This window comes from Quercus lobata, chromosome 12, assembly GCF_001633185.2.
Source record: "Quercus lobata isolate SW786 chromosome 12, ValleyOak3.0 Primary Assembly, whole genome shotgun sequence".
Classification (NCBI taxonomy): domain Eukaryota; kingdom Viridiplantae; phylum Streptophyta; class Magnoliopsida; order Fagales; family Fagaceae; genus Quercus; species Quercus lobata.
The window spans coordinates 1,548,457-1,562,770 of NC_044915.1; the positions used below are offsets into that span (position 1 = coordinate 1,548,457).

General features: G+C 34.2%; 1 protein-coding gene across 6 annotated transcripts; it reads right to left on the reverse strand.

Moving 5' to 3' along the window:
- Positions 1-798: 798 nt before the first annotated feature.
- On the reverse strand, positions 799-13,342 carry LOC115971258 (inactive poly [ADP-ribose] polymerase RCD1-like). Of its 6 annotated transcripts, none has more exons than XM_031091057.1 (8): positions 13,270-13,338; positions 11,257-11,390; positions 9,712-10,934; positions 6,487-6,728; positions 5,981-6,078; positions 4,358-4,540; positions 4,136-4,231; positions 799-1,248 (listed from the first exon to the last, which is right to left on the reverse strand). In XM_031091057.1, the coding sequence occupies exons 3-8, from the start codon at positions 10,806-10,808 to the stop codon at positions 1,168-1,170; spliced, it is 1,797 nt and encodes a 598-aa protein (XP_030946917.1). In that variant the 5' UTR covers positions 10,809-10,934; positions 11,257-11,390; positions 13,270-13,338; the 3' UTR covers positions 799-1,167. The 6 variants fall into 6 exon arrangements, 4 of the variants coding, with proteins under 4 accessions (XP_030946917.1, XP_030946918.1, XP_030946915.1 ...); XM_031091058.1 differs by having other exon boundaries at positions 5,981-6,039; positions 13,037-13,335; XM_031091055.1 differs by having other exon boundaries at positions 13,037-13,334.
- Positions 13,343-14,314: the final 972 nt, after the last annotated feature.

Consider the following 14,314-nt stretch of genomic DNA (forward strand, 5'->3'; position numbering starts at 1 on the left):
AAAGATTACACGAGTATGTAATAAGTAACTTACTCGTGTTGTCCCATTAACTGTAATGACTAATGAGGCACCGTGTTTTCATAAGTTCACCCACCCCAACACGCTCTCTCTCTCCTACCCCACACACTAATGATAATGTAGAATTGTAGATAGCTCTCTTACAATATGCGGTCCCATCATCAACCAAACAAATAAATATATAGGCATTAAATTAAAAATATAATTATGTGGCCCCATTAAAGTGAAATGGAATATTCGAGATCCTTTATTGGAATAAAATAAGGCGGGCGGTGCCTTATCATACACGCTGTTATCACAATCTAGTCATCCCTCATAATCAAATATATCATATCGTAATCGAACAGAAGATAAGGCTTGCTTTTTCTTCACGTCAAAAGAAGTGAAATAATGCCGCCTTCTTCACGGCTCACACTTGATTCTTATCCATCATGCTGCTAGGCCTTTTTTTTAATTTATAAATAAATAATTATATTATATTGTATAATATTAAAAAAAACGGAGTGACATATATAATACCACAAATGTGCAATCTAACAAACTGCAGAACAAAAAAAAAAATGTTACCGTTGCGGGTCCATAAAACTCTCCTGTTGATTAGCTCAACTCCATTTTTTACTTAGTCCATTATGAGTGAAGTATCGGTGCCCACAACCAGTCAGCAGTCCAAGCAAATCACAAAGAGAGATAAATTTAAAATAAACTCAAAAAAAAAAAAAAAAAAAAAAAAAAAACACACACACACACACACATTTATAATCCAACAAAGGAAAGGTTAGAGACTCCAGAATGCTTAGAAGTAAATATTTATAATCCATGATCCAAAAAATATATAAATCCTCCTTCAGCTTTAGTGTCACACACTAGAATAACACAAAAGCCAAACTTATTGCCACTCTAAAAGGTAAGAGAAACATTAAACAGTTCACATAAAAAAATTAAAAAAAAAAAAAAAACATTAAACAGCATAAAAGGAAAGGTTTTACTTTACTCCAGAGGAGTGGGTCCTCCAAAACACACCCAAATATCATGATATTCACAACATTTATGTCGACACATTTCCTAGCACGCAACTTGCAAGATCCCAAAAGTCCATGGTCATCACACAGGCAGAGCACCACATTCAAAGACTGTAATAATGTGCTACAATCAATTGAAGGCGTGCTGAGCCTTTTCTTTTTCTAGGTTAGGCTGTAGAACTTCTGGTTCACATTTATTTCTCAGTGGTAACTGCAATCAACCAACAAGATATGTATTATTACTATATTAAACTGGAAGGCTCCTGAAGCAGGATATGAATTTATAGTAAGTGGAATAAAAAGGCTGCATTTGACACTTGGAAGAAAGTGCCAAAATGAACACTTATCTAAATATCAACATTTTTATGCTGTATGTGATTTGTCAACTCAGATTTCTGTGTCCTGTGACTAAAACAGTCCTTTGTTACTCCTAACTAAAAATAAAAATAAAATAACCCTTTCAATGACTGATCTCGATTACACCCAATAGAACTATCTAGGAATACGTTAAATATAGATGATCTAATCACTGGCCAAAAATTTTATGTATGGTTCTTGGTTTTTGGTTTGTGTATGGCCCCCAAACTCGTAATCCATCTAAAACCCAAATTGAATGAATCCATTACAAGACAAACCAGTCTAAGCCCAGCAATCGACCCAGCTCACATAAACCCTAGTCTCCAAATCAACAACCAAACCCAATACTAATTATCAAACACAGATACAACTATCATTATTTACATAGAATCATCCATCATTTCCTTATAAGCAAAGGTGAAGGAGCATCAACGATGATGCAGTGACAATGAAGGAGCAACCACTACAATGCCATGAAGCTAGGCATCCAAAGATCCTCTTCTAAGAGTCCAAGTTTGTTGACCTTGAAGAAGCACACAGTGAAGGTGCATCAATGATGACTTAGCAACAGCGAAGATGGAAGACCCACCACAACAGCAAGAGTGATGATTTCAAAGATGATAGAGAGGGATTGAAACCGGTGAGTCAAAATTGCTGTATGTGTAGAGGGGAGAGAGAATAGAACATGAATAAATGTGGGGTCTTTTTTTCTTTTTTGCCAAGGGGTCTAATAGAGAAATAAGTGAAAAAGGAAATCCCTAAACCCAATGATAGACAAATTGGTGGAAAGAGGGATAGAAAGAGAAAGCATATAATATCAATTGGGTCAGGTTTAAAGGTGAGATTTTCTAGCCAGAAACCTGCCTAACAACTCAAATTTTTTAACCCGATTCCAACCAACCTAATAATGAAACCACCCATTTGCGCTACTGTCAAGCCGGATTGGGCTGGTTGGACTGCTTCGAGCAAACCTACCCCCTTGTAAAAGCAAAGCAGATGCTAAAGTCATGTACTCCAGAATCACCAATGTGTGTAATTATCAATCAAAAGAAAAATATTAATGTATTACCAGCATGCCAATTTTACCTGTGCCATCTTTACTGGGTGTAATCTTAACAACTCTCAAATTTTATACTAGATCAATATTTTGACAAGGTTACTATTAGATCCCGCATCCAACATGCTTATCATGCATAACAATGTTCACATCAATTGGATGTCTTGTTATTGATTGCCATCTTTACAAAGTGTAGTCTTACACACTAGGTGTAACTCCGTGTAGTATAACACACTCAATAATGTTTACTATATCAATATTTCACCAAGTCAACTACTAGCTCATGTCTCCAACATGCTTATGCATGCCAATGTACACATCAATTGGACATTTAGCAAATATGATAGACATATAGCCATCATGTAATCCAACAGTAGATTAAGTGAGACATTGATAAGTTACACACACACCCAATGGGTACTAAACCCACCGACTTGACGCTGCACCCATACTCTTCGCATTTAAATGTACGCCAGAATACAATTCCATTTACTATCAAATCAAAAATTCTTATATTTTTAGTATTTTTAAAATATAAATATATTTTTTTATTTAGTGTCACACAAGCATGAGCCTTGTGCACGGTATACTACCTATTTTATTCTTTTCCAATGAAAATCAGCACCAGATTTCAACCTGAAATCATTCCTAATGACCATGCAAGCCAACCTCATAGGAATCCCTTACTTCTACAGTAAGTCCACTATCCCAAACCTTCTTCGTATGTCAACCACACAAGACAGCAAGAAAGTTGATTCCTCTCCAAAATAAACCGCCATAGCCATTCATGAGCAAGGCCTGACTCGAACTACGAGGTTTTTAAGCCACAAACTCCTGACAACTGTGCACGATCATTAGCGCACCCCAAAATAAATTTTAATTCTGGCACAACCATTCTCAAAACCAAAATAAACAAAGCCTTTCAACAAATAACACCAGTGCCATCCTTATTATTTGGGTGGAAAAATTAGTTGGAGCACTCAGCAGTTTGGAATTTAGTGCCATCTTCTTTGATGCAGTTAATGTGGAGAGAATGCAACTCTTACACATGTTTCAGAATATTGCGAGTTCCCTTAATCAATTAAAATCCTTATTGCTTCACAACTTGTTTGAGTGGTTTCAGGTTCAGGGTTTTACTCATAGTTACTCTACTTTATCACCAGTTTGGATGGAGGGGGTGAGAGGGGGGAACTAGAAGGGAGTAGAATAGAGTTGCCTGAAATTAGGCTAATTTCCAGCCAACTCTACTCCCCTCTGCTCCCCCTCCATCCAAACCGGCCATTGGAGTTTCACAACTCTCCTGGCTTTGCTTTGTGATTTTTTGGACTCAGGAACATGAAGTGTTTTTATTTTTAATAAAGCTATTCTACTTACTTATCAAAAAATAAAAAATAAAAACACCAAAAAGAAATTCTGGCAGTAGACCTAGTTTGACCATAACTATCTAACAAATAACTCTCTCTCAACAAATTACTAAAACTTTTCCACTGTTCAGAAGAGCGAGATTTGCTCAAAAGTCAAAACACTACAAATCCTTTTATGTTCTCTTGAAGTAACATTTCCACTCCCCAGTCCATGCTAGCCCACTTTTGATCCACATAACGAAATTACTGCTTGCAATAAGTAATCAGTGCACAGCCCAAGAGCACACAAAGTAGTTTTCAAGATCAAGTATGAATTGTACCTGGCATTGCAGATTTGTTATTGTAGACCTCAATAAAGCATCCCCAACTATCAGTCTCAACTTTTTAATGAACTCATCGCGACCTATCTTCTTTGTCTGATCAATATCCAAAAAAATACCTTAGGAGCAGTTAAGATGATTCAATCAAAACAGAAATTTTCTTTTTATTGGAAGGAAGCTGGGGTGGAGCAAAAGAGCTAACACCAAAGTTACTAAACATACCCTAAACAACTCATAATGTTCATTAATCTTGTCCATGACCTCAGAAGAAACTTTCTTTGAAATGGCAGTAAACAACATGGGAAAAGGCATCCAAGGAGATTTAGGAGCTCTTGTATTGCTTGAACCCAGACTGGCAGCTTTCCCCTCAGATCTCCCAGAATCTGAAACTGGTTGACTTATGCTCTGCTAAGAGAAATCACGTTTAAATGTTAAAAGCAGTTAATAATTGCAAATTTGCATAACAATAACATCAAATGCTGCAAACTCTTCAAAAACCAACACACGCACACAGATCAATATATATATTTATATATAAACAAGAGTGACTAAACTCTCTTATTTTGGTTCAAAAATCAAAAGACATGCATTTTCCAATTTACTTTAATAAGTACAAGCTTCAAATATCAGGGCAAAAAATGCATGGTAGCAATCATAAAGGGCTAAAATTTGCAGAGTGTAAAACAAAGCACAAAGATGAAAAGCCCAACCAAAACAGGATAAACAAATTGACTATGATTTTTTTACTAATAAGAAGTAATAAAAACAAAGCATCACCAAAATATAGAAAGATTAATCTTTTTGAAAAGTAATAACTTTAGGATTAAAATAATTAAACAATAGAAAAACTTTGCAGCAATAGATATGCATAATAAAGATTAAAAACCTCCACCCCCACCAGTGTAGTCAAAGGCGAGCTGACTGCTCGTCTATGCACTAAGACGAGGTGAGGCACCCTAGAGCTTTAAGGTAAAGTGCCTTTGGTGAGGCACTCGCCTTTAGAGCCTAGGTGAGCACCCAAGCGCTTCGAAACAACTGTTAAGGCATGTGAGAGGCTCAATGAAACTTGGTTCCAAAAAAAATGAGGGCAGTTCTGTAATTAGGCAAAAAAGGGTAGTTCAGTACTTTAATTCAAGTTTGTTGCCATCACATAATCTTGTAATAAAGCCTCCCACCAGTTTGAAAAATTCAAACTGTGTCTAATAAACATGAGATACATACAATTTGAGTTCACTACATGTATAAGAACTAAATTTAGAATTTCACACCTCACGCCTCAGGCAATACAAGTACTTGAGGCCATAAGGTTGCCTTTCCCCTTTGACTAGATGCCACACACACAAATGTCTAAGTTAACATAATGAATATAAGTGTATGATTCTTTTCCTTTCTTCTTTTTCTCCTTTATAAAATAGACATTTGCTTCTTCAATAAACTATTACTCTTCATACTGCATTCACAAACCCACAGAAGCAGGAGAATTGTGCACTGGGTACAACCTCTATACTATCTTCAAAAATATTATAAGTCACTTCAAATTTTCTACTCCTCTTTAGCAATACACATTCTGAATTTTTAACACATCCAAGTATTTCTCATTCTTGAATGTATTAAAATTTAGATGATTTAATTATTAAACTACAAAAACTATAATTTCATATTTTATTTGGCAAATGCCACGTCTAACATAATCATTTTTTATGCCTATGTAAAGACTTGAGTGTATCCAAATCCCGGTACTTGAGCAAAGGCCGTCAGCACCATATCTAATTAAATTATTAAAATAAAAACATGAAATAAATAACACAAGAAACCAAACACCATGTAATAAAGCAAGAAACTTACCAAATCAACTGCAGAAGACTCTAATTGTTGGTGCTTACGCACCTGACAAGATGTAACCCCTGAAATATCAAGCTTAGTCTCACTTCCAATCAAATGCCCTGTAGGAACAACATGAAGTACTAGGTGCTCAAGTACTAAAAAAGCTTAAAGAAAAAAAATCCATGGTAATCATACAGCATCCGCAGAAGACATGGCTGGCTATCTCAATGAATCAGCAGTTGCAGTGATGAATCATCTCTTCATTGTAACAAAGTCCAACCAAGAGGAGATATCTACAATCCATGGATGAAGCCCTGTTTCCTAAAACTAACAACTTCTAAACCTTTTACATCCAAGTTTGAAACAGAAATTGTGCAATCGAGAACAAGAACAACTAGTCTCTGATCAATTGCATAAGTAGCATGCATATCATGTAATAAAATGCAAGAACACAAGTTCTTGCACACAATCAGGGAAATTTGAAATAACAACAAAACAAAAAGAAATCTAAAAGAAGTCATATTCACCTTCAGTTTTGGAAGAGATCTTGAAACTAACAACAAATTCTGGATAGATGTGAGTGTTCATATTCATAGTCCAGACTATATAAATCCTTGGATTTTGAAGATCATCCACTCCACTATCATAGTCCTCGCAACTGGGAAGGTTTTGTCTAGAGCCAGAACAAACAACCTCCATCTTTCCCATTATCACTCGGCACAACACCACGTGTTGTACCTCATTTTCGTCAACATCACAAAAATTTGCACTGTAATCAAGTCAAAATTTTAATCCTTCAAGGCATTAACAGAATAACTAAAATGTAAATAGTAACATGATATGGACAATGACAAAAGACCATACAAAGAAACATTTTTTTTTTTTAAGCAATAATAATAATGCATCCCATGGAAACCTTAACGAAAGCAGTATAAAAAAAAATAGTGACAATATGATAAAAAGATGAATAACAATGACATTCATAAGATGATACCACTATCCACAAAGAAGCTGAGTTCAACCATACAGCAATTAGGAGCACACAAAAAGTAAAAAAAAAAACATTCAACAATAAATGGTTCAACCTGCCACGAAAATTAGTTGGGTAGCCACAACCAGGTGCAAGTCCAAAACGGGCAACAACCCAGATTGACTAACCATAGGCAATAGTACAGAAAAATTAATACAAAAGAACAACTCTTTCTAAGAACTAGACAAATTTAATGTATTCCAATATAGTGAAGAAGCTTTTTTTAAAAATAAATAATAACTTCAAGGATTATTCACGCGCTGCAAAAATGCTTTCATATGAATGAAGAATTCAAATTATTCAATCTTTTTTTATACAATATTTAGGTACATTGGGCCAACGTCTTCTTTTTGCCTATAAAGGTCATTAAAATATATAACAGAATTAGCATTATCAGCAAAAGGGAAATTGTAAGTCAAGCCTGAGGGGCTAAAGTGGCTTGGAAGCTTGTTTGTGTGCCTTTAAAAGAGAGGGTTTTTTTTTTTTTTTTTGTGGTTGGGGGGGGGGGGGGTGGTGGTGTGCGGGGTTGTTAGGCCTTAAAGGGATTGACATCTTTGATGGAATGTTGTAAATATAAGTTATATTTTTAGAGTTGCGTACGATGCAGACAGTAATCCAGATTTATAGTGGTCAGATCAAGGCTGAAGAGAGCATTATCAAAGCCAGAAAATGGCAGATCAAATCTTGAGTGGAAGCCAAAGGCAACTTCGTTAATTCAGTTTGGAATAGAGATTTAAGCTGTAGATGTGGAAGTCCTCTTTCTTTGCTTAATAAAAATCCTTGAAAATGTAATTAGGCATGAGCTGTTATATAGCTAGAGTTCAGCTTCTGTTGTGTTGTTCTGCTCATCATTTTGTTGTTCTTGTGAGTTCGCAGCTTAGGCTGTGTTTGTTTTGGGTGAAAATCACTTTCGGAAATGCTTTTCCGTATTTACGGGTGTTTGGTTGCGCATGGAAAATTCATTTTCCGGAAATGGTTTTCAGTTGACCGCGTGTTGGGTGTAAATTGATTTCCGTTTTTATTTTACCTTCAAATACAATTTTCCGAAAAACAGAGAGGGAGAGAGAGAGAGCTGAGTGAGAGTGAGATAGAGGAAGAAGAGAGAGGGAGAGAGCACACCCCTCCGGCCAGCCAAGCTCCGGCCAGATAGATCGCACCCAAAAAGAGATCGAACCCAGAGCCCAAAGCCGTTCGACTTCGACTTCGACTTCGCCATTCGACTTCGAATCGCACCGTTCGACTTCGCCCTTCGACTTTGCCGTTTGACTTCACCTTCGCGCCGATCGCGATCGCAGTCGCAGCACCGATTCATCGTCCCCGATCGCGAACCCAGATTCGTCATCCCCGATCGCGATCTCACCTTCGCGCCAATCACAATCGCAGTCGCAGCACCGATTCGTCGTCCCCGATCGCGATCGTCGCACCCCAAAACCGATCGTCCTCAACCCCAAAACCGATCGTCCTCCTTCTCTTCCTTCTTCTCTCAATTTAACCGGATTATGAATTTTTTTTTTTCTGGGTTTTATTTGTGTTTCTGAATTGAGGGATGAAATTATATATTTGTTTGGCAGATGAGTAAATGTGAGAAAATGTGTTTTCTGTGTGATTTTGATTTTTGTTGTTGTTGTGGTGGTGTGGTGGTGGTGTTTTAGTGGTTGTGGCTTTTGATTGCCGGAGTTTGCTGCCGTGGGTTGAATTGCCGTGTGAAAAATTTGTAGGAATATAACATTTTCAACCATACAACCAAACACCAGAAAATATTTTTCACAACATTTTCTGAAATGCAATCAAACACTTAAAAATATTTTCCTTTCCGAAAAATAGCATTTCCGGAAAATAAGTATTTTCCGGAAAATCACTTACATGAAACAAACACAGCCTTACTAGCTGCATCTGCATATTTGTACTTGTTTCTTTATTTAAGCAGAAAAGATACATAAGTGTGAAGAGTTACGTTTCCATTTTAAAGATGAAAAGGGAATTTCTTAACACCTCTCCTCCCCTTGTCCCGCCACATATTCATCTCTTAAATGTTTGAATCAATAACTCATTTGTCTTCTTATCAACCAAAATTATCTTCTATTATCAATGAACTTTTAGATTTAGTAAAACTCCTCTCATTAGATCAGAAGATTGTTGTGTTACATTTCGTCTCCTTACAAGTGACAATATTCATATATACTAGTTTTAGTCATCACATTGCCTAATCTCACTCTGCTTGGGCAGTCTATATTGCCATTCTGCACCAATGTAAGACTTCCAAAGCATAACAAGCTTAACATATGATTGTTTAACCTGAGCAAGTTGAGCGCTAAACATCAACCCACATCAGAAGATGCAAATGTAAAATTCAAATTGAACATGTGTAGACTATCAACTCCTTATTTGGTTAAACTTGAACTTTTTTTGTTTTTTTTTTTTTTGTTTTGAGAATGGTTAAATTTGAACTTGAAAGGCCCTATTTCACTTTCATTTGTCATTATCGTTAAAATTTATGAAACAATTCACTGTTTGAAATCCAATAAATGATTCTATTTGTGCATCACAGTGAGAAATTAAATCAGTTTCTTTCCAAATAATCAATTTGTTTAGTAGATTCTATATAAACAATTGATGAAACAGTGAAATTGCAGTAGGACCATCAAATATGCTCTATTCATACAAAATGCTAATGCTATACCATGTTTTATAACAAAATTTTATCTTGTAAGAAAACTCCAACCTGGTGTAAGAGCAGTTAGCAGCTGCAAGATGAACACCAATACCATACATGGACTTAATTGTGGAAGTTCCATAATGACCAAGCCCATATGTCAATATTGTAGGCAGTTCCCCTTTAGAACAAGCAAGCCAAGCATATTGAACATTTGCATCCCCACGACATTTTTGGGTTAGTTCTGCCTGCTTCTGAAAAAGCTCAAATCGAGCTTGCATTGAAGCGCTTACGCAACGGTTTGTATCAAGTATGACGGTACTACCAGAAGCACCCATACCCAAAAGAAACATCTTCTGCACAGAATCACAATTAAATTCTTCATTTTCAGATACAGGCGCTGTGACTAAATTTGCAGGTATCTGTTTATTTTCCTGAAAATTCTCATCCATTTTTGCATCAGACTCACTACTAAAACTATTCTCAACATCTATAGCATAGCGGTTGCTAGCAGGTTTACTATTGACTTGTATCTGCTTAACTAGATCATTTGACTCCCCACTACATTCATTCAGCTTGGATTGATCGACACCATTGATTTCAATTTCCAAACACAGCTTGATCTCTTGAGGCCCATAAGGCTCCTCCAACACTGGGTCTTGATATTCCCCAATTTCAGGTTGATGGCAGTCAAAAGTTTCAGGAAAGAAGCAACTACCTGCTTCATCAATCCAAGCAATGGGTTCCTGTAAGGTTGTTTTCAAGTTCACTCGAGACATATGCAGAAAATCAAGCATAAAGCAATGGCCATTGAATTCAACCTCTACAGCAGATTTCTTAACCTGAAAATCTTCCCTAACCACATCAACCACACTCTGGGGGAAATCAATCCATTCACCATTCTGATAAAACATTAAACGCTTTGGTGTCCCAGTTTTCACATAATTTGAATAACATTTAAGCAAAGATCTCCCATTAGACCCACAGCTCATGACCTTACTTTGGCACCCATTCAATTTCCTCCGTTTGCCAAGCTTATTTTGCAACGAATCCCAAGTGGGCCTAACTTCATTTAAATATGTAGCAAGCCGGGTTGCCCGCTTTCTTTTTAAGTCCAGCACAACTCTCCTACTTCTATCCGATGCCTTTGCGATATTTGCTTCCATTTTTATCTACTTGATCAATATCTATCCGCAAGTCTAAATCTAAAAGCTCAACCACACAAGAAAAATTCAACTCTAGCTCCCAACCAGTTTCAAAGAAATAGTACCATTTTAGATAATTGGAAAACCCTGAAAAGTAAAAAAAATATATATAAATATATATAAAGATCTACAAGCAATGCAGGCATCTAGTGCAAGTTCCAAGCAAGTCCAATAAGCATCAAGACTTGTGAACCCATTTTAAATTTAAATATTTAACCAATTACAAATCCTCAATCCTGATAATTTTGCTTTGCGAGGTTGTAATTTGAGAAAACCAAAACAAGACAATATCATGCCAAGGACAACCATACTGAAGTAAAGAGCCAGTCACAAGGGGAAAAAGAATTATATGGGGTAAGATACATGCAAGCACAACTATATACATATTAACTGCAGGAATAAAACATACCTCGCGCCGCAATTAGTGTAGGCGCTGCAGTTAGTGTTCATAATGTACATCTTCCCCTTCTCAATTACCACACTAAAACTCAAAGAAGAAAAGCCACTTCCTTATTTACTGTACAGCAAGAAACAGCTCCACTCCTAATAATAGCATCCAATAATAGGACTCAAAGCTTAAATTTCTATTCCACGAATATTTTCAGAGACTTAAAAGTAATAAAATAGAGTAAATTTTATATTCTAGATATTAAACACAGATTTTAAACTAATAATGTTAAAAAAAAAAAAAAAAAAAAACACACAAATATTGCAACTATTAACCCAAAAAAGAAAACAAGAATATTTCAAATATATATTAGTTTATTTTAATTGCCTTATTTTCTTAAATTTTTTAATAAATATATTTCAGATTATTTGCTGCAAAAATAAGGATTAGTTTAATTTAATTGACTTATTTTCTTTCTTTCTTTTTTAATAAATATATTTCAGTTTACTTGCTGCAATAACATGGATTAGTTTTCCAAAACAAACAAGCCCTCAACTTTAGTCTCTTTTTTTTTTTCATCCAACAAAAAAAAAAAAAAAATAGTCTTTTTCCAGATATTTTCTCTTCATAAGTTTATCTAATTTTACTAACTAAAAGTACTGAAAATTTAAATCACTTTCATTTCTTCAAGTTTCTCACCAACCAAACAATAATTAATTACCTAATAAAAAATTAAAATTTTTATTCTACTTTTAAAAATAAAATCTTTTTAAAAAAATTTAGTCTTTTTCCAAATATTTTCTCCTCATAAGTTTATCTAATTTTACGAACTAAAAGTTCTGAAAATTTAAATCAATTTCATTTCTTCAAGTTTCTCACCAACCAAACAATAATTAATTACCTATTAAAAAATTAAAATTTTTATTCTACTTTTAAAAAAAATTTAGTCTTTTTCCAAATATTTTCTCCTCATAAGTTTATCTAATTTTACGAACTAAAACTTCTGAAAATTTAAATCACTTTCATTTCTTCAAGTTTCTCACCAACCAAACAATAATTAATTACCTAATAAAAAATTAAAATTTTTATTCTACTTTCAAAAAAAAAAAATTAGTCTTTTTCCAATATTTTCTCCTCATAAGTTTATCTAATTTTACGAACTAAAAGTTCTGAAAATTTAAATCACCTTCATTTCTTCAAGTTTCTCACCAGCCAAACAATAATTAATTACCTAATAAAAATTAAAATTTTTATTCTACTTTAAAAAAAAAAATTTAGTCTTTTTCCAAATATTTTCTCCTCATAAGTTTATCTAATTTTACGAACTAAAACTTCTGAAAATTTAAATCACTTTCATTTCTTCAAGTTTCTCACCAACCAAACAATAATTAATTACCTAATAAAAAATTAAAATTTTTATTCTACTTAATTAGAGAATCTAATTTCCATTTACACAACAACAAGAATTCCTTCATCAAAAAATTTCATTTAAAAAAAAAAAAAAAAAAAAAGATTTCCAAAAATTATGAACTATTTTTGCACTAATCTACAAGCCACAAATCTGCTGAATCTAAAACACACAAATTTCTGTGCCAAAAAACAGAGACACACAAAAAAATATATCAAATTCACTGAATCAGCTCATAAAAATCAACAAAAAAAGGATCCACAAACTCGTATAAACCGGAATAGACTCCGATCCGTGAGATCCGAGGCTCAAAATCCGACTTTTTGAAAAAAAACAAAAAAAAACAAAACAAAACAGATCTCGAAATTAACGAATAAATTGAAAAGAATATACCTGTGAAGCGATAAAAGAGAAAAGTCAAATTCGAAGGATATGGGTTTGGATATAGAGGAGGGGTTTTGTTTTTAAGCCAGAAGGACTGAAACTGAAAATTTTAAAAAAAAATTAAAAACAAAATACAAACCCCAACCAGAGGAGGATATGAACGGAAGGATACGACGCCGTAATGACTCGGCGTGAGTCGTGAAAATTTTTTTTTTTTTTTTATTTAAGTCGGCGGTCGTTACCAGAGGGAGAGAGGCTTGTTATGGCTTTCTTCCTATTTTCTCCTAAAGCCTTCATCGCTCACTTATTCTTTTGTGTTTTGTTGCTTTGCTTGCGCGTAAAGCAAACGAAGGTGGGACCACTATTCAATTTTTGGGCAATGATATTTTCACATGCCGTGCTTTCTGATGCTGTTTCCGTGTCTCTATTTTATTGGATGGAAAATGGTGGTGTTCGGTGTACTTTTGACATTATTAGGTGAGTTGGCCTTTCTTAACTTCAAATTTCTCCTATTAACAATTATTTTCTGCGTGGGTCATAGTCGTACACGTTATAATCTTAAATATTACCGTATATACCTTCTTTTTTGTTTTTTAGAAAGAAATATTACCGTATATACCTATCACATATATACATATACACATATATTACCGCATATTTTAAAGCTGATTTTTTTTTTTTTTTTTTTTTGGGGAATAGCATACTTTTTTTTAAAGGAAAGAAAAGCATACTAGTCATGACTTTTTCTGTTTGAAAGATACTAGTCATGACTTTTGCCCCACACTTAAAAAGCACTCCATTTTGTACCACAACTTGATCATAATTTTGATGTTACAAGTTTTAAGTAGGGGAAAAAAATTGGGTGATATATGTGAAAATGAAAAATAGCTCGAGCCGGTTACATAAAATAATTGTAGAAAATAACATGATAAAAATTGTGATCTTAAAATCATTATTTTAGTTTTTTCATACTACTTATGTGTATTTTTGTTGTGATGGAGCATTATCTCAAAAATGTTAAATAAGTGTTTGGTCAAAAAAAAAAATTTCTTAGGTTTCTTTAAATATATATAACTCTTTTTTAAATCAATAAATAAATCAGCTTTTAGTTTTTTGTCACACTTTTAACATTAAAAAAATCTCAAAATTTATATCTTTTAAGAAACATTATGCAAATAACTTATGAGAAACTACAAAGTTCCCAAACATACACTAAATAAGATATTAAAAAAAAGGTCAATTTTGTAATGTCTTTAACTTTTTTAGCAATAAAATAGTTTCAAATTA

Bases quoted from the DNA above. Each gene is read 5' to 3' on its own strand.
- LOC115971258 (XM_031091057.1), bottom strand. From the start codon at position 10,808: ATGGAAGCAAATATCGCAAAGGCATCGGATAGAAGTAGGAGAGTTGTG. The intron at 4,232-4,357 runs GTATGTTTAGTA...GATATTGATCAG, and splicing joins AACATTATGAGTTGTTTAGG to ACAAAGAAGATAGGTCGCGA. The intron at 1,249-4,135 runs GTACAATTCATA...GGTTGATTGCAG, and splicing joins TAACAAATCTGCAATGCCAG to TTACCACTGAGAAATAAATG.